This window comes from Triticum urartu, chromosome 6A (genome assembly GCF_056163025.1).
Source record: "Triticum urartu cultivar PI428250 chromosome 6A, HENAU_Tu73, whole genome shotgun sequence".
In the NCBI taxonomy this organism is placed as follows: Eukaryota; Viridiplantae; Streptophyta; class Magnoliopsida; order Poales; family Poaceae; genus Triticum; species Triticum urartu.
The window spans coordinates 538,012,037-538,034,082 of NC_141878.1; the positions used below are offsets into that span (position 1 = coordinate 538,012,037).

The following is a 22,046-nucleotide window of genomic DNA, read 5'->3' on the forward strand; positions in this document are numbered from 1 at the left end:
AAAAAGGTACGCTTAGCAGCCCTGGAACACGACACATGTCTCCCAAGTCAAGCCGGTCCTCGACGCAAGGATGTTGACACGAGGACGCCACATCAAGATCAAGATACCGACCCAAAAATGGCCGAGAGTGAAAACGTGAAGCTAAGAGCACCTCCAACAGCCGCGTCAAAAGACGCGCGCGTGTGATAAATTGGCTTTTTAGCGCGTGGGATGTTTTCGTGTGCTCCAGCGGTAGCGGAAAACCAACATGCGCGGGTAACGATTGCGCGCGCGGGAAAAGGCGACATCTCGCACGCTACATTTGGCGCGCTGCATCCGGCGCGCCTATAAATTGCAGCGCCCTCTGCCGCTCTCTTCATCTCTCTATCGCCCTATGCCGCCCTTTGCCGCCGACACGCCACCACCGCGCCACCATGCCGCCTCGACGCCTGGGAGCTTCGGGCTACCGTGGCGTCAGCATGCGTCCGTCCGGTACCTACTCCACTGAGATTCGGTCGGGCGGCGGCATGCGCCTCCGCCTCAGAACCTTCGACACCGCCCAAGAGGGCGCCCGCGCATACAACGCTGCGGCATGGCGCCTCCTGCGGTCCCGTCGAGACATGAACTTCGCCGACGTGGCGAGGCAGGAGCGGGCACAGGAGTTGGCGCCTTTCCCGCGAATTCTCATTGACGAGGATCGTCGCAAGCACCGGAGGCGGGAGCGTCGTCTCAGGCTGGCTGAGATGGACGAGCAAGTCATGACGTTGTGGAGCCATCGCTTCCCGGAAGATACCAACAAGGAACAGTTCTTCAACCAGAGGAGGGCGAAGAGGAGGGAGGAGCGAGCCGCCTATCGCGAGGACAAGCGAACGCAGAGGGCGGTGGCTAAATACAACATCGCGCTAAAAGATGCGTCCTCCTGGGACTCCGGCGACGAGCGGTTCCTTGACGCCTATGCACACACGTCGGACGAGGACATCACCAAGATAGAGTCCGAATCAGACGAGTAGTACATGTTTTTCGTTTTATTTTGGATCGTAGAAGTAGGCTATCATAGAAGCAGACAGAGTCCGAGTCGGAATCGTAGTAAGAAAAAACAGATGAAATATAGCGCGTCTGCTGGAGCGGCTCGCGCGCGCTTTAATTTGCGTTGACCGCTGGAGCCAGCGCACCGCTGCGGGCAAAAGCTGGCTAACCCGGCGTTGTATTCCGACTTTTAACGCGCGGCGCGTTGCGCGGCTGTTGGAGATGCTCTAAAGACTCGTTCCACGGCAGCCGCGCATCCCTCGCCTTCCGGGCAAAGCAACACGAAACCCACAACACTTCACCGCTTGTGTTTGCGTACACGACCGAGAGAAAAATAATCGCATCTCGCCATCGCGACAGCTGGAGCGCCTCCTTCATGCTGGGCCAGCGCGTCCTCCTCACGCTGGGACTCCTTCGGGGCACGCTGGAGCTCTACCTTGTGTGCGGCCTAGTAGGTCGGCTCCTCCTTCTCTTCCTCCTCCGGCGCCGCATAGGATGGGGGGTGCGTAGTCGGCGTCTAGCTTGATGGCGTCGTGGCGGTGCACGTCATGCTCGATTGCGAACCACACATCCTAGTGTGTGTGGGGGGGAGGAGGGGGTCCACCGCATAGGCCGGGTCACGCCGGCGTGAGCTGGTCACACCGCATGCGGGTCTCCTCGGCGCGCGCCCTCGCGGACCGCGACACCGTCGGCACCCAGATGCGGTGAGGTCTAGGTGCCACCAATGGGGAAGGTTGACGTCGAGGAACGACAGCGGGATGCGGTACTCCAGGATGTACACGTGCTCCCATGGCCGACGAGGAGCCTTCCCCGCTACTGGTAGCAACACCCATCGCGTCGGCGTGCGTGACAAGCTAGCCCGTGCATCGTGCTTTGCCTTGCCATTCCCCTTTCCAAAGAAGCCCTTCATTGCTACTGCTGGACGAGGGAGTGGGCATGGTCAGATATGGACGGAAGTGGGAAGTGGATGAGCTCCCTCTCCCCGCACGCTTGCATTTAAAAAAGATGTGGACTCACGAGGCTTTCACACACTACTATGCGGGCCCTGGGTAGATGGACGCATTGACTACGACCAAATGGGGTAGTTGGGTGGCCGACACATGGGCCGAGGAGTGTCGTTTTGTGTCCGTGTGAAGACAAATATGGACCGAAAATGCGTCCAAACAAATAGCAAACGGACAGATTTTGGGTTTGCCTCGGCGGCGTTGGAGTTGCTCTTATGATTATTTTCTGCTCGGAGTGACGCATTGGGACCATGTCAGTTTCCTACCGATGTTCATCGGCTGGCTCACACTTCACCCATGGCACGAGGAAGGATCACCCCCATAGATGATTGGTATCCAGTATCCGGCGGTGGCAAGTCAGGGTGCAAGTGGGACGGGTTGCGGGCAGCCCGCATCCCGCGCTCTAACCCGCGAGCGGCCACACGGGAGACGCGGGTCGTCGTATGCGGGATACACAGGCCGCCGCGGCGCGGCCAGCCCGCCATCTATACGCACGTAATGTGTGTGCACTGATATGCATGTATCAAAGTTTCTCGCCGACTGATACGAGCTGATATGCATGCATGCGTGAGCAATATTTGATATTTCTATCTTCCGACTGCACGTATTGCACGAGGAGGTCCTCCAGATCAAGGCCAATGTTTAGAGGGAATAGCCAGCTCGACTGCGGCCACCGAAATAATGGCGCATACATATAAATGTACATGGACGCGGGCAAATTGCGGGCACCGCCGGGACATCCGCATAAACCCGCTTGACTTTTGCGTACAGCCGCCGGAGCCCACTTATGATGTGTTTAGCGGGGCGGCATTGCGGGATTGGTGGGAAGCCCGCACCGCTTGCACCCTTAGAGCATCTCCAGCCGTTGGCCCTCAGGAGGGGCTAAAAATCGCCCCCTGGGGGTGCACCGGCGCTAAACCGCGCACTGGGGGCGTGATACCCCCCAGTCACGACGCCTACGTTTTTTTGAAAAAGTCAAATACGGCGCAAACACGGCTTAAATTTAACCCAAACATCGGCGAGTTCGTTCAAATTTAAACATATTTTACAAAAAAAGAAAAAACCTAGCACGGGCTGCCCCCGCCGTCTCCGTCATCGCTCCTCGCCGTCTACCTTGCTGCTCGCCGCCCGCCTTTGCAGTTCTACATGCCGAGGAGGCAGTAGAACCGCGTGTAGTCGCCGCCGTCATCGTCGTCGTCTCCGCCGCCGCCGTCCCTGCTGCATCCCTCCCCCGATTGGCGCGGCGGGTTGGACGGTCCGGGGGCATCGTTGTTGGGTTTCGTAGTAATTTCAAAAAAATTCCTACGCACACACAAGATCATGGTGATGCATAGCAACGAGAGGGGAGAGTGTTATCTACGTACCCTCGTAGATCGCAACGGAAGCGTTGACGCAACGTAGAGGAAGTAGTCGTACGTCTTCCCGATCCGACCGATCCAAGCACCGTTACTCCGGCACCTCCGAGTTCTTAGCACGCGTACAGCTCGATGACGCTCCCCGGGCTCCGATCCAACAAAGCTTCGGGGATGAGTTCCGTCAGCACAACAACGTGGTGACGATGATGATGTTCTACCGACGCAGGGCTTCGCCTAAGCACTACAACGGTATGATCGAGGTGGAATATGGTGGCAGGGGGCACCGCACACGGCTAAGGAACGATCACGTGGATCAACTTGTGTGTCTAGAGGTGCCCCCCTGCCCCCGTATATAAAGGATCCAAGGAGGGGTGCGGCCGGCCCTATGGTGGCGCGCAGGAGGAGTCCTACTCCTACCGGGAGTAGGACTCCCCCCCCCCAAACCTTGTCCAACTAGGAGAGGTGGAGGGAGAATAGGAAAGGGGGGGCGCCGCCCCTCCCTCCTTGTCCAATTCGGACTAGGGGGAGAGGGGGCGCGCGGCCTGCCCTGGCAGCCCCTTCCTCTTCTCCACATTAGGCCCATGAGGCCCATTAACCCCCCGGGGGGTTTCGGTAACCCCCCGGTGCTCCAGTTTTATCCGATACTCTTCCGGAACCCTTCCGGTGTCCGAATATAGTCGTCCAATATATCAATCTTTATGTCTCGACCATTTCAAGACTTCTCATCATGTCCGTGATCACATCCGGGACTCCGAACTAACTTCGGTACATCAAAATGTATAAACTCATAATAACTGTCATCGTAACGTTAAGCGTGCGGACCCTACGGTTCGAGAACAATGTAGACATGACTGAGACATATCTCCGGTCAATAACCAATAGCGGGACCTGGATGCCCATATTGGCTCCTACATATTCTACGAAGATCTTTATCGGTCAGACCGCATAACAATATACGTTGTTCCCTTTGTCATCGGTATGTTACTTGCCCGAGATTCGATCGTCGGTATCCAATACCTAGTTCAATCTCGTTACCGGCAAGTCTCTTTACTCGTTCCATAATACATCATCTCGCAACTAACTCATTAGTTGTAATGCTTGCAAGGCTTATGTGATGTGCAATACCGAGAGGGCCCAGAGATACCTCTCCGACAATCGGAGTGACAAATCCTAATCTCGAAATACGCCAACCCAACATCTACCTTTGGAGACACCTGTAGAGCTTCTTTATAATCACCCATTTATGTTGTGACGTTTGGTAGCACACAAAGTGTTCCTCCGGCAAACGGGAGTTGCATAATCTCATAGTCATAGGAACATGTATAAGTCATGAAGAAAGCAATAGCAACATACTAAACGATCGGGTGCTAAGATAATGAAATGGGTCATGTCAATCAGATCATTCAACTAATGATGTGACCTCGTTAATCAAATAACAACTCTTTGTTCATGGTTAGGAAACATAATCATCTTTGATTAACGAGCTAGTCAAGTAGAGGCATACTAGTGACACTCTGTTTGTCTATGTATTCACACATGTATTATGTTTCCGGTTAATACAATTCTGGCATGAATAATAAACATTTATCATGATATAAGGAAATAAATAATAACTTTATTATTGCCTCTAGGGCATATTTCTTTCAGTCTCCCACTTGCACTAGAGTCAATAATCTAGATTACACAGTAATGATTCTAACACCCATGGAGCCTTGGTGCTGATCATGTTTTGCTCGTGGAAGAGGCTTAGTCAACGGGTCTGCAACATTCAGATCCGTATGTATCTTGAAAATCTCTATGTCTCCCACCTGGACTAGATCCCGGATGGAATTGAAGCGTCTCTTGATGTGCTTGGTTCTCTTGTGAAATCTGGATTCCTTTGCCAAGGCAATTGCACCAGTATTGTCACAAAAGATTTTCATTGGACCCGATGCACTAGGTATGACACCTAGATCGGATATGAACTCCTTCATCCAGACTCCTTCATTTGCTGCTTCCGAAGCAGCTATGTACTCCACTTCACATGTAGATCCCGCTACGACGCTTTGTTTAGAACTGCACCAACTGACAGCTCCACCGTTTAATGTAAACACGTATCCGGTTTGCGATTTAGAATCGTCCGGATCAGTGTCAAATCTTGCATCAACGTAACCGTTTACAATGAGCTCTTTGTCACCTCCATATACGAGAAACATATCCTTAGTCCTTTTCAGGTATTTCAGGATGTTCTTGACCGCTGTCCAGTGATCCACTCCTGGATTACTTTGGTACCTCCCTCCTAACTTATAGCAAGGCACACATCAGGTCTGGTACACAGCATTGCATACATGATAGAGCCTATGGCTGAAGCATAGGGAATATCTTTCATTTTCTCTCTATCTTCTGCAGTGGTCGGGCATTGAGTCTGACTCAACTTCACACCTTGTAACACAGGCAAGAACCCTTTCTTTGCTTGATCCATTTTGAACTTCTTCAAAATCTTATCAAGGTATGTGCTTTGTGAAAGTCCAATTAAGCGTCTTGATCTATCTCTATAGATCTTTATGCCTAATATATAAGGAGCTTCACCGAGGTCTTTCATTGAAAAACTCTTATTCAAGTATCCCTTTATGCTATCCAGAAATTTTATATCATTTTCAATCAGTAATATGTCATCCACATATAATATCAGAAATGCTACGGAGCTCCCACTCACTTTCTTGTAAATACAGGCTTCTCCGAAAGTCTGTATAAAACCAAAATCTTTGATCACACTATCAAAGAGTTTATTCCAACTCCGAGAGGCTTGCACCAGTCCATAAATGGATCGCTGGAGCTTGTACACTTTGTTAGCTCCCTTTGGATCGACAAAACCTTCCGGTTGCATCATATACAACTCTTCTTCCAGAAATCCATTCAGGAATGCAGTTTTGACATCCATCTGCCAAATTTCATAATCATAAAATGCGGCAATTGCTAACATTATTCGGACAGACTTAAGCATCGCTACGGGTGAGAAGGTCTCATCGTAGTCAACCCCTTGAACTTGTCGAAAACCTTTTGCGACAAGTCGAGCTTTGTAGACAGTAACATTACCGTCAGCGTCAGTCTTCTTCTTGAAGATCCTTTTGTTCTCAATTGCTTGCCGATCATCTGGCAAGTCAACCAAAGTCCATACTTTGTTCTCATACATGGATCCCATCTCAGATTTCATGGCTTCAAGCCATTTTGCGGAATCTGGGCTCACCATCGCTTCTTCATAGTTCGTAGGTTCATCATGATCTAGCAGCATGATTTCCAGAACAGGATTACCGTACCACTCTGGTGCGGATCTCACTCTGGTTGATCTACGAGGTTCAGTAGTATCTTGTTCTAAAGTTTCATGATCATTATCATTAGCTTCCTCACTTATTGGTGTAGGTGTCGCAGAAACAGTTTTCTGTGATGTACTATTACCCAATAAGGGAGCAGGTACAGTTACCTCGTCAAGTTTTACTTTCCTCCCACTCACTTCTTTCGAGAGAAACTCCTTCTCTAGAAAGTATCCATTCTTAGCAACAAATATCTTGCCTTCGGATCTGTGATAGAAGGTGTACCCAATAGTCTCCTTTGGGTATCCTATGAAGACACATTTCTCCAATTTGGGTTCGAGCTTATCAGGTTGAAGCTTTTTCACATAAGCATCGCAGCCCCAAACTTTAAGAAACGACAACTTTGGTTTCTTGCCAAACCATAGTTCATATGGCGTCGTCTCAACGGATTTTGATGGTGCCCTATTTAACGTGAATGTGGCCGTCTCTAAAGCATAACCCCAAAACGATAGCGGTAAATCAGTAAGAGACATCATAGATCGCACCATATCTAGTAAAGTACGATTACGACGTTCGGACACACCATTACGCTGTGGTGTTCCGGGTGGCGTGAGTTGCGAAACTATTCCGCATTGTTTCAAATGTACACCAAACTCGTAACTCAAATATTCTCCTCCACGATCAGATCGTAGAAATTTTATTTTCTTGTTACGATGATTTTCAACTTTACTCTGAAATTCTTTGAACTTTTCAAATGTTTCAGACTTGTGTTTCATTAAGTAGATATACCCATATCTGCTTAAGTCATCTGTGAAGGTGAGAAAATAACGATATCCGCCACGAGCCTCAATATTCATCGGACCACATACATCGGTATGTATGATTTCCAACAAATCCATTGCTCTCTCCATAGTACCGAAGAACGGTGTTTTAGTCATCTTGTCCATGAGGCACGGTTCGCAAGTACCAAGTGATTCATAATCAAGTGGTTCCAAAAGTCCATCAGTATGGAGTTTCTTCATGCGCTTTATACCGATATGACCTAAACGGCAGTGCCACAAATAAGTTGCACCATCATTATCAACTCTGCATCTTTTGGCTTCGACATTATGAATATGTGTGTTACTACTATCGAGATTCATCAAAAATAGACCACTCTTCAAAGGTGCATGACCATAAAAGATATTACTCATATAAATAGAACAACCATTATTCTCTGATTTAAATGAATAACCGTCTCGCATCAAACAAGATCCAGATATAATGTTCATGCTCAACGCTGGCACCAAATAACAATTATTTAGGTCTAATATTAATCCCGAAGGTAGATGTAGAGGTAGCGTGCCGACCGCGATCACATCGACTTTGGAACCGTTTCCCACGCGCATCGTCACCTCGTCCTTTGCCAGTGTTCTCTTAATCCGTAGTCCCTGTTTCGAGTTGCAAATATTAGCAACAGAACCAGTATCAAATACCCAGGTGCTACTGCGAGCTCTAGTAAGGTACACATCAATAACATGTATATCACACATACCTTTGTTCACCTTGCCATCCTTCTTATCCGCCAAATACTTGGGGCAGTTCCGCTTCCAGTGACCAGTCTGCTTGCAGTAGAAGCACTCAGTTTCAGGCTTAGGTCCAGACTTGGGTTTCTTCTCCTGAGCAGCAACTTGCTTGCTGTTCTTCTTGAAGTTCCCCTTCTTCTTCCCTTTGCCCTTTTTCTTAAAACTAGTGGTCTTGTTGACCATCAACACTTGATGCTCCTTCTTGATTTCTACCTCCGCTGCTTTCAGCATTGCGAAGAGTTCGGGAATAGTCTTATTCATCCCTTGCATATTATAGTTCATCACGAAGCTCTTGTAGCTTGGTGGTAGTGATTGGAGAATTCTGTCAATGACGCAATCATCTGGAAGATTAACTCCCAATTGAATCAAGTGATTATTATACCCAGACATTTTGAATATATGTTCACTGACAGAACTGTTCTCCTCCATCTTGCAGCTATAGAACTTATTGGAGACTTCATATCTCTCAATCCGGGCATTTGCTTGAAATATTAACTTCAACTCCTGGAACATCTCATATGCTCCATGACGTTCGAAACGTCGTTGAAGTCCGATTCTAAGCCGTAAAGCATGGCACACTGAACTATCGAGTAGTCATCAGCTTTGCTCTGCCAGACGTTCATAACATCTGGTGTTGCTCCAGCAGCAGGCCTGGCACCCAGCGGTGCTTCCAGGACGTAATTCTTCTGTGCAGCAATGAGGATAATCCTCAAGTTACAGACCCAGTCCGTGTAGTTGCTACCATCATCTTTCAACTTTGCTTTCTCAAGGAACGCATTAAAATTCAATGGAACAACAGCACGAGCCATCTATCTACAATCAAACATAAACAAGCAAGATACTATCAGGTACTAAGTTCATGATAAATTTAAGTTCAATTAATCATATTACTTAAGAACTCCCACTTAGATAGACATCCCTCTAATCCTCTAAGTGATCACGTGATCCAAATCAACTAAACCATAACCGATCATCACGTGAGATGGAGTAGTTTTCAGTGGTGAACATCATTATGTTGATCATATCTACTATATGATTCACGCTCGACCTTTCGGTCTCCGTGTTCCGAGGCCATATCTGCATATGCTAGGCTCGTCAAGTTTAACCTGAGTATTCTGCGTGTGCAAAACTGGCTTGCACCCGTTGTAGATGGACGTAGAGCTTATCACACCCGATCATCACGTGGTGTCTGGGCACGACGAACTTTGGCAACGGTGCATACTCAGGGAGAACACTTCTTGATAATTTAGTGAGAGATCATCTTATAATGCTACCGTCAAATAAAGCAAGATAAGATGCATAAAAGATAAACATCACATGCAATCAATATAAGTGATATGATATGGCCATCATCATCTTGTGCTTGTGATCTCCATCTTCGAAGCACCGTCATGATCACCATTGTCACCGGCGCGACACCTTGATCTCCATCGTACTATCGTTGTCGTCTCGCCAATCTTATGCTTCCACGACTATCGCTGCCGCTTAGTGATAAAGTAAAGCATTACATCGCGATTGCATTGCATACAATAAAGCGACAACCATATGGCTCCTGCCAGTTGCCGATAACTCGGTTATAAAACATGATCATCTCATACAATAAAATTCAGCATCATGTCTTGACCATATCACATCACAACATGCCCTGCAAAAACAAGTTAGACGTCCTCTACTTTGTTGTTGCAAGTTTTACGTGGCTGCTATGGGCTTAAGCAAGAATCAATCTCACCTACACATCAAAACCACAACGATAGTTTGTCAATTTGACTCCGTTTTAACCTTCGCAAGGACCGGACGTAGTCACACTCGGTTCAACTAAAGTTGGAGAAACAGTCACCCGCAAGCCACCTATGTGCAAAGCACGTCGGGGAAACCGGTCTCGCATAAGCGTACGCGTAAGCGTACGCGTAATGTCGGTCCGGGCCGCTTCATCCAACAATACCGCCGAACCAAAGTATGACATGCTGGTAGGCAGAATGACTTATATCGCCCACAACTCACTTGTGTTCTACTCGTGCATATAACATCAAACCATAAAACCTAGGCTCGGATGCCACTGTTGGGTTTCGTAGTAATTTCAAAAAAATTCTACGCACACACAAGATCATGGTGATGCATAGCAACGAGAGGGGAGAGTGTTATCTACGTACCCTCGTAGATCGCAATGGAAGCGTTGACGCAACGTAGAGGAAGTAGTCGTACGTCTTCCCAATCCGACCGATCCAAGCACCGTTACTCCGGCACCTCCGAGTTCTTAGCACACGTACAGCTCGATGACGCTCCCCGGGCTCCGATCCAGCAAAGCTTCGGGGATGAGTTCCGTCAGCACAACGGCGTGGTGACGATGATGAGGTTCTACCGACGCAGGGCTTCGCCTAAGCACTACAACGGTATGATCGAGGTGGAATATGGTGGCAGGGGGCACCGCACACGGCTAAGGAACGATCACGTGGATCAACTTGTGTGTCTAGAGGTGCCCCCCTGCCCCCATATATAAAGGATCCAAGGAGGGGTGCGGCCGGCCCTATGGTGGCGCGCAGGAGGAGTCCTACTCCTACCGGGAGTAGGACTCCCCCCCCCAAACCTTGTCCAACTAGGAGAGGTGGAGGGAGAATAGGAAAGGGGGGGGCGCCGCCCCTCCCTCCTTGTCCAATTCGGACTAGGGGGAGAGGGGGCGCGCGGCCTGCCCTGGCAACCCCTTCCTCTTCTCCACATTAGGCCCATGAGGCCCATTAACCCCCCGGGGGTTCCGGTAACCCCCCGGTGCTCCGGTTTTATCCGATACTCTTCCGGAACCCTTCCGGTGTCCGAATATAGTCGTCCAATATATCAATCTTTATGTCTCGACCATTTCGAGACTCCTCGTCATGTCCGTGATCACATCCGGGATTCCGAACTAACTTCGGTACATCAAAATGTATAAACTCATAATAACTGTCATCGTAACGTTAAGCGTGCGGACCCTACGGTTCGAGAACAATGTAGACATGACTGGGACATATCTCCGGTCAATAACCAATAGCGGGACCTGGATGCCCATATTGGCTCCTACATATTCTACGAAGATCTTTATCGGTCAGACCGCATAATAATATACGTTGTTCCCTTTGTCATCGGTATGTTACTTGCCCGAGATTCGATCGTCGGTATCCAATACCTAGTTCAATCTCGTTACCGGCAAGTCTCTTTACTCGTTCCGTAATACATCATCTCGCAACTAACCCATTAGTTGTAATGCTTGCAAGGCTTATGTGATGTGCATTACCGAGAGGGCCTAGAGATACCTCTCCGACAATCGGAGTGACAAATCCTAATCTCGAAATACGCCAACCCAACATCTACCTTTGGAGACACCTGTAGAGCTTCTTTATAATCACCCATTTATGTTGTGACGTTTGGTAGCACACAAAGTGTTCCTCCGGCAAACGGGAGTTGCATAATCTCATAGTCATAGGAACATGTATAAGTCATGAAGAAAGCAATAGCAACATACTAAACGATCGGGTGCTAAGATAATGAAATGGGTCATGTCAATCAGATCATTCAACTAATGATGTGACCTCGTTAATCAAATAACAACTCTTTGTTCATGGTTAGGAAACATAATCATCTTTGATTAACGAGCTAGTCAAGTAGAGGCATACTAGTGACACTCTGTTTGTCTATGTATTCACACATGTATTATGTTTCCGGTTAATACAATTCTGGCATGAATAATAAACATTTATCATGATATAAGGAAATAAATAATAACTTTATTATTGCCTCTAGGGCATATTTCCTTCAATCGTCGCTATCGAGGACCACGATGACGTGCTCGTCCTCGCGCCCACGCTTGCGGGCATCGATCTCCTCTAGGGCCCGGGTCTGCCGGGTCATCTCCGTTCGGAGGTAGTCGTCGCGTGCCCACCGCAGGGCGTCCTCGTCGGACAAGCCCCGCCGTGCTATCTCCTCGTACTCCGTGGGGAGGCCGGGCTCCGGCTTGGGCTCGACGAGGACGAAGCGGCCAGTGGGGGGCGGAGTCGCCGATGCGGACGCCGGAGCTACGGGTGCACGCGCTGACAGGCGTGTCCTGGGGCTCCGGCTTGACGGGGCGGAGGCAGGGAGAGCCCGACGAGCGGACGGACGAGGAGGAGGACGCCCCGGGCCGCTCCATGCGCCTCGGCGTCCAGGAGCTTCCACGGCGGCGTGAGAAGGACGTGGGAGCGGGGTACTCGAGGCGCGGCGTGTTGCCGCACTCGATGTACTCGAGGACAGCCTCCAACGTGCGGCCGGGCACGCCCCACCACCGGCGCCGGCCCTCGGAGTTGAGCCTACCGGAGGGCATGACACCGTTGGTGGCCTCGAGCTGCTCGGCGTGACGGCGGCGGAAGTAGGGCTCCCAGAGCGGGCTGTCGGGGACGTATCATGGCCCCTCCCTCACCGCCCGCGGCAGGGACGCGCGGATACATGCGATCTCCGTACGCCGCGCCGCCTCGGTGGGTGGTGGTGGCACCGGCACACCGCCGACGCTGATCCTCCAAGCCCCGGGCACCCGCATGTCCGATGGGACCGGGTACTCGGCCTCGAAAAGGAGGCGACCCTCGTCCTCGTGAAGATGGCGGCGCCCGAAGCCATTCGCCGCCGCGCCGTCGCCTGGAAAGCGCTCGGCCATTCTTCTGAACTGGAGACGGCGAGAGTAGAAAGGGGGGAGAGATGGGCGCGTCGGCGGTGGAGTATCTGTGCGTGTCTCCGGCGCGCTGGTGGTCGGCTTTATATAGACGGAGGCGCCGCGTGGTAGGCTTGGCCGGCGCGTTACGCGTGGCCTGATGGCGTGGCGGCCGAGGGGACGCGCGTCGCCCGGCCTTCACTGCGCCGCCCGTGAGGCATCAATGGAGGCTAACCGGCGCGGCAGCGCGCGCAGCGCGCAGCTTTGGCATTGATTCGCCGCGGAAAACGAGGCGATGAAGCGGCGAGAAGGGAGTCAAGTCGCTGACGCGGCTGGCCCGCGGCTATTCGCGCCAAAAACGATTCGCCCGGCGCCGTCGAGCGACCCCCAGCGCGTCGGGTTCGGATTGGGTCCGCCGGCGCCAATTTCGGTCCGAGCTAGCGAAAACTGAGCCCTTAGGGACGTGACTAGGCCGATTTTTTAGCGCCGGCGGCCGAAAAATCGCCTGAGGGCCTTCTTGAAGGCACGGCTCGAGATGCTCTTAGTGGCAAGCACCGAATACAGACGCCACGTTCCGGATTCAGGTAGTAGCATCCCTTGCGAGAAGCCAAGCAATCGAGCATGTTGGCATGTCCGGCGCCGGCGCACTTTTGCTTGGCTTGCAAGCCGCGCTGCAGCTCATCTTGCCAGCGCCGGTCGGTGCCGGCGGTGTTTTGCTTGTGCGGGCAAGAAAACCGGCGAGGCCGTGCTCGCGTCTTAACGCAGATCAAGACGGCACATGGGGGTGTTGGTTGGCCTGGCCAGTTGGGTCCCGGAAGCTTCCCATGCATGGCAAGATAACTAGTCTAGCATCTGGGAATCGGCGAAGCGAGCTTGCTAATTAACCCTGCACTCGTGGGGATGCATCGACCGATGGTCAAAATATTCTAGAACGAGATAGCAACAGCTTGCACGATTGTGATTCAAAATGTATTTTTGTTTCAAGCGCGTACAGTGCAGGCAAGATTTACTAACTGGCCAAATGTAGTCGGTCAAACCGACGGTCTGCGCGCACCGTCGGGTCTCCGATCTGCCGCTTGCGAAGGTTTTGGGGCGGCGCGGCGACGTGGTCATCCGAAGGTTAACCAACCGCGCCCTGCCCCTGTGGTTAATCAATCAACAAACGTGTTCAACGGGTCAAATTGGTGGCAGAGTACTGCTTAATTACGTCCGTGCGTTGGAATTGGAAAACCACTGCTTCCAGAATCGATGGCGACGATATTGCCTGGACAAGTGTAGATCGACGAGGTTGATATAAGTCATTATCTATGTGGCCAGAGAATCACAACACCAGGTCACCCTATCACCCATCACTTTCTCCAAATGGCACACTGCTTAATTAACCAAGCCGTCCAAACACCCTTAGCAGCCACCTCCAACAAAAAAAGGTACGCTTAGCAGCCTTGGCACACGACACACGTCCCACAAGTCAAGCCGATCCGACGTCGCAAGGATGTTGACACCACGACGCCACATCAAGATCAAGACCCCGACCCAAAAATGGCCGAGAGTGAAAACGTGAAGCCAAAGACTCGTTCCACGGCAGCTTCGCCTTCCTTGCCTTCCCGGCAAAGCAACACGAAACCCACAACGCTTCACCGCTTGCGTTTGCGTACACGACCCAGAGAAAAATAATCACACCTCGCCGTCGCACATGCCGCACGCAAGGCTCTATATAAACAGCAACCCAGCAGCCAAAAGCCACCACCGAATCATCGATACACAGGAGCGACCTCATCATCTGACACACACGCATCTTATTAGCCATCCACTTTGATTGACTGATCCACCGATCCCTCGCCGCCGATGACCATGGAGGAGGCGCTCATCTCGCCGGAGCTGCGCGACGTGCTGGCCAAGGTGGCGGTGTTCCTGCTCGTGCAGGGGCTGGTGTACCTCATCCTCACCAACTCCTCCGACGTCTTCTCCAAGAACAAGAGGCTCCGGTCCCTCAGCTTCCGGCCCATGCGGTCCATGAGCGTGCGCCGCGTCCTGGCGCCGCTCTCCGACGTCCCCGTCGGCACCGACGACGACTCGCCCTCGCCGTCGCTGTCTTCGTCTTCGTCGTGGTCGTCGCGCCGCTGGGGTAAGCGCCACGAGGATTGAGCAGCTTGGAGGTTGGAGCGGTTCTGACGCCAGATGGGTAGCTATAGCTTGGTGATGAACTGCCGTGGGTTTGAGATTTCAGAATGGTATTTGTTGAAGTCTCATGTGAGCTAGATTTAGATGGGGTCTTGTACATATGTTCATTGATTTGAATTGGGAGGATGAACAAGTATTTGAAAAATGTTGAAGAAGGGTTTTGAAAAATGTTGAACAAGTATATGAGAAAATGTTGACCATGTATATATGACATTTAAATGTTATCATCATACTATTATGTTTACGGCCCGACTAAATGATACTAAAACCCGATTATTTTCTAACGAAAATACAGTAATTAATATGTATTCGCTCATTTCATTATTTGTAAATAAACTATTTTTATTGGATGATATGAAAATGTTATTAAAATTAAAATATATTAAAAAAATTTAATTGTATCTTATTAAAATGTTATGTTATGATCGTGTTATTATGTTTAGAGTCGACATTGCCACGGCATGATTCATATCTGCCACTACATTGCTCTCCTTCGGTGCATCTTCGTAGTGGCAGACATCCCAGGAACATGGCACGGGCTTGGATTTAATGCCTGAGCAGACTCGTTTTTTGGACCCAAATGCGTATAGAGGACATGGCGCATACACCCAAAGCGAGAGATCTCAGACGTATCTCTCCACGCGAGGATGTAGATGCCCGAGGAGACTCGTTTGCCAAAGATAAACCAGTACGGCGTACAATGGCTATACACTGGAGGCGATGGATCTCAGCGGGTACTCATGTTTGCATTTTTTATACATTTGCAATGATATCATATATTATCCTCACGGTTTATTTTCGTAACAATTTTCTTACCAGTACGGCGGACAATGGCCATACACTGGAGGCGAGGGATCACAATGCTACGACACCGCTCAAGTATGTTTAACCATAATAAGTAATTACTCGCATACAACATTTTCATGCCTCATATTTAAATATGGTTTTTCTGTGCAGGAAAGTACTAATCATACATGGCACGATAAGGACACCCAGCGTGGCCTCAATACAGACATCCTCATAGCATCCCATGATCGTGGTAACACGATTCCTAGAATAATTACAGACTACTTCCATGAGAATGTTATTGGCCCATCTTATATCCCTCCGGAGTCACAATCAAACACCTACAATTTCGCATCAGGATCTCAATATGGATTGCAGACTCCAGCACCTATGCAAGAGTCACGGACACAAGAAGACGAGGGGAGTACGGCCGTGGTCTTCATGCACACCGACCACCTAATCCCTTGTCGCCTTTCGGTCGTCAGGAAAGACCAGCTGGCCGTTGTCGAGTAGGGTGATTCGTCTATTTATGGGTGCAACCTATTCTATCTATATATGACAGTTCTAGACTTTCCGATGTATGTAAAAGACATCTATGTATGAGAAAATAAAAAAGCATCCAAATTATGACATTAAAGTAGTGCATCTCTAATAAATATACAACACAATGTTGATGCATCGTCATACAGAAACTACATGAAGTCATCCTCACTATTCTCTCTAAAATGGGGCTTCCCCAGGTCTTCACGATTGCGTCACCTGAACTAGTTTCCCTGGCATAATCTCATCAGCGGAATCGTAATCAGCATCATGCCCTTTGTTGGCGTAGCACTCTTATCAGACTTGCTCCTCTTCTAGCTTGCACTACCCTTGGATCTGTTCTGAGCTCTTTTGCTCGGCATAAACTCATCATCATCATCGCTCTTCATGTGCTTAGAGCTAGCGCCACCCTTCCCTGATGTTACTCGGCCCTTCGATATGTTCTGAGCTTGCTTGCTTGGCATAAAGTCATCATTGTCTGTGCTCATTTTCTTTGAGGTTGCGGCACCCCTAGTTGATGCGGCACTCTGGGCATGTCTTATAGAGTTGGCACCGGACATGGCTAGATAAAGGACGCGGATTTTGAGGACATGCGGCCACGCGCTGCCGTAATCCCGTGCGTCCACAAGTGCATCGTGATTGCTAGCTAATATAGCCTCACACGCCCCACTTGCAATACTAAACAGTGTTAATTGCTTACCAAATGGAATACGCCCCGCTATACCCTCGTGCGAGTGGGCCGCAACCAATTTATGTTTGTATGAATACAATCTTGTCTGCTGGGTATCATTATTCGGCTGCAGGGGAGCTGGGTGTATTGATGGTGCACAGTGCCCTCTTAAATTAGAGCATTTACACGAAATGGCAGGCGACGACTCGCCAATTATTTTCGTTGGGTGGGTCGGACGTGTGCATGGACACCAGTAATTCATGACATCTCTGGAGTAAATGGCACCGGCGGTCCGAGAACTTGCGCTGCGGGTGCACTTAAGTCACGATACTTGTAAACTGAAAAAACCCGTCATAGAACTTGCATTGCGGGTGCAGATAAGTCACATATGCCATCTGAACCGGCCAGCTGTCCTATTTTCGAGAAAAACCCGTCATAGAACTTGCGTTGCGGGTGCAGATAGGTCACATTTCAAATTTGTCGTTCCTGGATATTTTTTCAAAGTCACGGATCACAAATATTTTTAATAAATATTTTTTAATTTATCATCCGAGAACATTTTTTAAAGTCGCGAATCACAAACATTTTTTTAAATGTTCACAACTTAAAAAAATGTTCGCAAATCACAAATATTTTTCAAATTTATCTTGCTGAAGCACCATGCGTCATTTGGGATATTGCCAAAACCTTGAGAATATCATTCCAGGCAAAGGGCAACTATGATGGGGGACGCGAATTTGATGAACATGGGTGCGTGCACGCACATCCTTTATGAATAGTAAATTCAAAAAATGCTAGAAAAAATATAAAAAATCTATTTTTTTAACATACATAATCAATCGGTATACTCGCATATGAAGTTTCACGAAGAAATCGCATATGTGGTAAATCTGGGCAAAAATGACAAAATCGAAGCTATATTAAAAAACATTGTTTAATGAATAGTATGGTCGCATTTGTATTTTCTTCACTAAGAATACCATGAGTGTCAATACATCATAAAACTTCACACGTGAGTAGAATGATCGACTAAGCTTCTTACCATGAAATTTTAGATTTTTTTTATTTTTTCTAGGAGTTTTTTTTATGAATTTACTATTCACGTGAGATGCGCGCACACCATATTCACCATTGTATTTTCGCTAAGATAAGGCACTTTATCAAATCTCCTAATTAAGTACAAGCAGGTCATCGTGCAGCTAGCCGTTGTAATTGAGGTGTGACCAACATGGGCCTCGTTCCCGCCTGGTGCAGCTAGCCATGTGCACTGCCGTGCAATCAATTCTCATCAACGCACCTAACGTTTCAATGCGTGAGGCTGCCATGTTGGCCATTTACTAGGGGCACAGAGGCGATACGAGCAATATACCGGCTGGTGTACGTTGACCAGGAAATGTTATACGGCAATGATGTATTGTAGTAGTACGAATCACGTGAGGACGAGTGGTGCTGATAACAACCTCGCGTGGTTGCATGTACACACGCGAATTATCGCTAGATAAATGGCTATAGAAAGATGCAGAATACAACATGCTAGGGGTGGTTTTATAGAGTTGTCAAGGCAAGAGATAAGGTGGGAAAGAAATGCCGGGAAGAACTTTGGTAGGAAAAATTGGCGGGATGAATTTATGGCGTGAAAAAAAGGGCGGGAAGAAAATGTCACATTTTATTTCAAAGATACATATTTTAATTACGACACGGTACAACTGAAAATAAGATACATTGGACTATTGAAATAAAGTTATATTGAACTACTGAAGTAAAGCTATAATAAACTGTTGAAATTAAGATACAAACGATTACGAAATTTAAAATACTACCGCAGAAATCTACTGAGTCCAGCATGGATAGTTTTCTTTTCCATTGCCAGCTTCTTCTGCTGCCTTGGCATCACGAGTCCTTTCTTTCTTTCTTTATCTCTACGCCTCACGGGCCTCTTTCGCTGTCGTTCCTGCTCCTCCATGCGACGAGTCTTTTCCATGTTTTTCTTCCCTAAATCCTGAAAGAAACACTTTTGCTCGGCATAGTATTCTCTCTCTCTCTCTCTCTCTCTCTCTCTCTCTCTACTGCCTCCTTTCCGTGTCGCTTTTCCGCGTAGAAACTATCCCATGCACGGCGACTTCTTTCACAAATCTCAGTCAATGCCTAAGCCGGCATCTCCATGTCAATCCAACGATAATACATGCACAGAGGCGGAGGAGACTATAACAAAAGTAAGAATGTTAATAAGGAATCAACCAAAGAGACCAATTTGATGTCTATTCATGATGGTTGAAGCATACTGGAGGCTTGTCCTATGATGAACTAGCTATGGATGGATCTTCCTCATAATTGGTGCACATGAGAAACTTCATGCCCAACCAATCTGGAAAATCCGTCAGCTTCTTCACCTTGCAAAGATCGCCATACCAATACCGCAGGACTGCTACCCTCGGAGGCAAACTCGCATTCTTCATTTTCCTCGGCCTAATGCTTTGATCCGAGTAAAGCAAACTCATAGTGGCGATTTTGAGGGTGGCTGGATGATGAAAGAAGAGAGGTTCAATGCCTTGTTTTATAGGTTCAGATGACAAATATGATGGCGGGAAAATAAGGCGCTAATAGATGAAATTTAAGACGAAAAATACGCGTGATCCAAAACACTGCAATTAGTGTTGGCAGAAACGGCAAATGCCACCAACCGATAGCCTGCGATGGTGTCGCGTCGCACGCTGCACCAACAGTGCTGCCACCTCGTCCGGTGGCGGCAGGGCCCACCGGTAGGGCTCCGTTCCGTCGCGCCGCTGGAATCATGTGATCTGCAGCCTGCCGCATGGCCGGCTGGCGGCAGGGGCTGCCGCCTCGCGCCGTGGCGGCAGGTGCCACGTGTCGGCTGGCACGCGTGCCGCCATGGCCTGGCTGATCCTTTTCAACAATGTGTCTCAGAGATGATTTTTTTTTTTTTTGTCAATTCAGTTGATGAGGTGGTCCTTCCGGACAAAAATTTGAGGATCACCTGGATCATCTGGCTTCACCGTTTCTGAGGGCATCTCCCACGAGAAACCAAGCAAGCAACCACGTTGGGGTGTGTGGCACTGGCTGCCGGCGCCGGCGCACGTTTGCTTGGCTCGCAAGCCGCGTCAGGGAAAACCTTTACTATCTAGCTGGCGCGCGCTGCCTATCTTGCCAGCGCCGGTCGGTGCCGGTGATGTTTTGCTTGCGCGGGCAAGAAAACGAGGGCGGGCGGTGCCCTTCGTCCCACAGCGATCAAGGCGGCACATGGGAGCGCTGGCCGGGTCCCGGCCGGAAGGTTCCCATGGCACTATGGCAGAGCCACAGCAGCATCTGGGAATCGGCGAGGCGAGATGGCAATCCCGTATAACTAACCTTGGGGTTGGGATGCATCGACCGATGGTCAAAACACACATATTCTAGAAAGAGATGCTAACAGCTTGCAGGACTGTCTCCGTACGAGGCACTCAAACTAGTACGTATTCCTACTACTTAGCGCGTACAGGGAAGATTAGCCACATGACATGTAGTAGCTGGTGAAACCGAAGATACGGGCGCGGCGACATGGTCATTTTTCGAAGCTTTACCAACCACGCCCCTGGCCCTGTGGTTAATTAATAACCAACAAAACGTGTTCAGCGAATTAAACTGGCACGTAGAGTGCTCCCTAATCACGTACGTCTGCGTGCTGGAAACCACCGCTTCCAGAATACGTACGTTCTGATGAGATTTCTCGGACAAGTGTAGACCGATGAGATAAGTCGTTATCCTCTGTCTCGAGAATCACAACGCCACGTCACTCACTCATCTCTTTCCCCCAAGCCGGCCAAGTAATCTCAGCAGCCTTCACACGAGTGCACGACACATGTCCCCCAAGCCGGTCAAACCATTCCAGCGGCGCAGAGATGTTGACACGACGACACCACGTCGAGGTCCCAAACCAAAAGTGGCCGTGAATGAAAACGTGAAGCTAAAGACTCGTTCCTCAGCGGCAGCAAGCTGCGCCGCCCTCTCCTTCCCGGCAAAGCAACGCGGCCAATCAGACGCCCACGAAAGACGAAACCCACAACGCTTCACTGCTTGCGTTTGCGTACACGACCGAGAGAAAAATAATCACAGCTCGCCATCGCACATGCCATTGCACAACTCCACAAGCACAAGCCAAGCGCGAAACTCTATATAAGGAGCCGGCGAGCAGGCAAAGGCCACCATCCAGATCGAATCATCGATACACAACCGCAAACTCATCATCAGCCACAAGGGATCCGTGAGCATCTCGTTTGCCAGCCTCTTTGGTTGACTGATTGATCGATCAGCCCCTCGCCGCCGGTGACCATGATGGAGGAGGCGCTCATCTCGCCGGAGCTGCGGGACGTGCTGGCCAAGGTGACCGTGTTCCTGCTCGTGCAGGGGCTGGTGTACCTCATCCTCACCAACTCCTCCGACGTCTTCTCCAAGAGCAAGAGGCTCCGGTCCCTCAGCTTCCGGCCCATGCGGTCCATGAGCGTGCGCCGCGTCCTGGCGCCGCTCTCCGACGTCCCCGTCGGCACCGACGACGACTCGCCCTCGCCCTCGCCTTCGCTGTTTTCGTCTTCTTCGTGGTCGTCGCGCCGCTGGGGTAGCCGCAAAGAGGATTGAGCAGCTTGGAGTCAGAGCGGTTGCTTAGTTCTGACGCCAGATGGGTAGCTACTAGTACTAGCGAACATGGTAATTCTGAACTGTCCTGGGTTTGTTATCGTGGTTTGACCGTTTGAGATTTGAGAATGGTATTTGTTTAACTCTCATGTAAATCAGATTAGCTGTGGCCTTGTAGATATGTTCATTGATTTGAATCGGGATGATGAATTATTTGATTCTTTACAGTTTGTCTTCTGTATAAATTGTGAATGTGGATTGTTCGGTTCTTCATAATTTGTTTCCATTGACTTGTGCAATATAGTTCTTGATTGCTGTTTCATTTATAAATATTAACTTCTGATCAGTGCACCATGTATCTATCAATACAGAACTG

At 49.4% G+C, this 22,046-nt stretch overlaps 4 protein-coding genes across 4 annotated transcripts; all 4 read left to right on the plus strand.

Moving 5' to 3' along the window:
• Window positions 1-413: 413 nt before the first annotated feature.
• On the plus strand, window positions 414-989 carry LOC147966133 (uncharacterized). Its single transcript, XM_087530729.1, has one exon. The coding sequence runs from the start codon at window positions 414-416 to the stop codon at window positions 987-989; it is 576 nt and encodes a 191-aa protein (XP_087386855.1).
• A 13,602-nt stretch (window positions 990-14,591) lies between these two features.
• Window positions 14,592-15,292, plus strand: LOC125512591 (uncharacterized). Its single transcript, XM_048677683.2, has one exon. The coding sequence runs from the start codon at window positions 14,713-14,715 to the stop codon at window positions 15,010-15,012; it is 300 nt and encodes a 99-aa protein (XP_048533640.1). The 5' UTR covers window positions 14,592-14,712; the 3' UTR covers window positions 15,013-15,292.
• A 100-nt stretch (window positions 15,293-15,392) lies between these two features.
• On the plus strand, window positions 15,393-16,884 carry LOC125512590 (uncharacterized). The gene is made up of 3 exons (XM_048677682.2): window positions 15,393-15,782; window positions 15,868-15,927; window positions 16,006-16,884. Exons 1-3 carry the CDS (start codon window positions 15,702-15,704, stop codon window positions 16,345-16,347), a joined length of 483 nt encoding a protein of 160 aa, XP_048533639.2. The 5' UTR covers window positions 15,393-15,701; the 3' UTR covers window positions 16,348-16,884.
• A 4,241-nt stretch (window positions 16,885-21,125) lies between these two features.
• On the plus strand, window positions 21,126-21,895 carry LOC125514770 (uncharacterized). The gene has a single exon (XM_048680127.2). It carries the CDS (start codon window positions 21,371-21,373, stop codon window positions 21,671-21,673), a length of 303 nt encoding a protein of 100 aa, XP_048536084.2. The 5' UTR covers window positions 21,126-21,370; the 3' UTR covers window positions 21,674-21,895.
• Window positions 21,896-22,046: the final 151 nt, after the last annotated feature.

Bases quoted from the DNA above. Each gene is read 5' to 3' on its own strand.
- LOC147966133 (XM_087530729.1), top strand. From the start codon at position 414: ATGCCGCCTCGACGCCTGGGAGCTTCGGGCTACCGTGGCGTCAGCATG.
- LOC125512591 (XM_048677683.2), top strand. From the start codon at position 14,713: ATGACCATGGAGGAGGCGCTCATCTCGCCGGAGCTGCGCGACGTGCTG.
- LOC125512590 (XM_048677682.2), top strand. From the start codon at position 15,702: ATGCCCGAGGAGACTCGTTTGCCAAAGATAAACCAGTACGGCGTACAA. The intron at 15,783-15,867 runs GTACTCATGTTT...TTTTCTTACCAG, and splicing joins GAGGCGATGGATCTCAGCGG to TACGGCGGACAATGGCCATA. The intron at 15,928-16,005 runs GTATGTTTAACC...TTTTCTGTGCAG, and splicing joins AATGCTACGACACCGCTCAA to GAAAGTACTAATCATACATG.
- LOC125514770 (XM_048680127.2), top strand. From the start codon at position 21,371: ATGATGGAGGAGGCGCTCATCTCGCCGGAGCTGCGGGACGTGCTGGCC.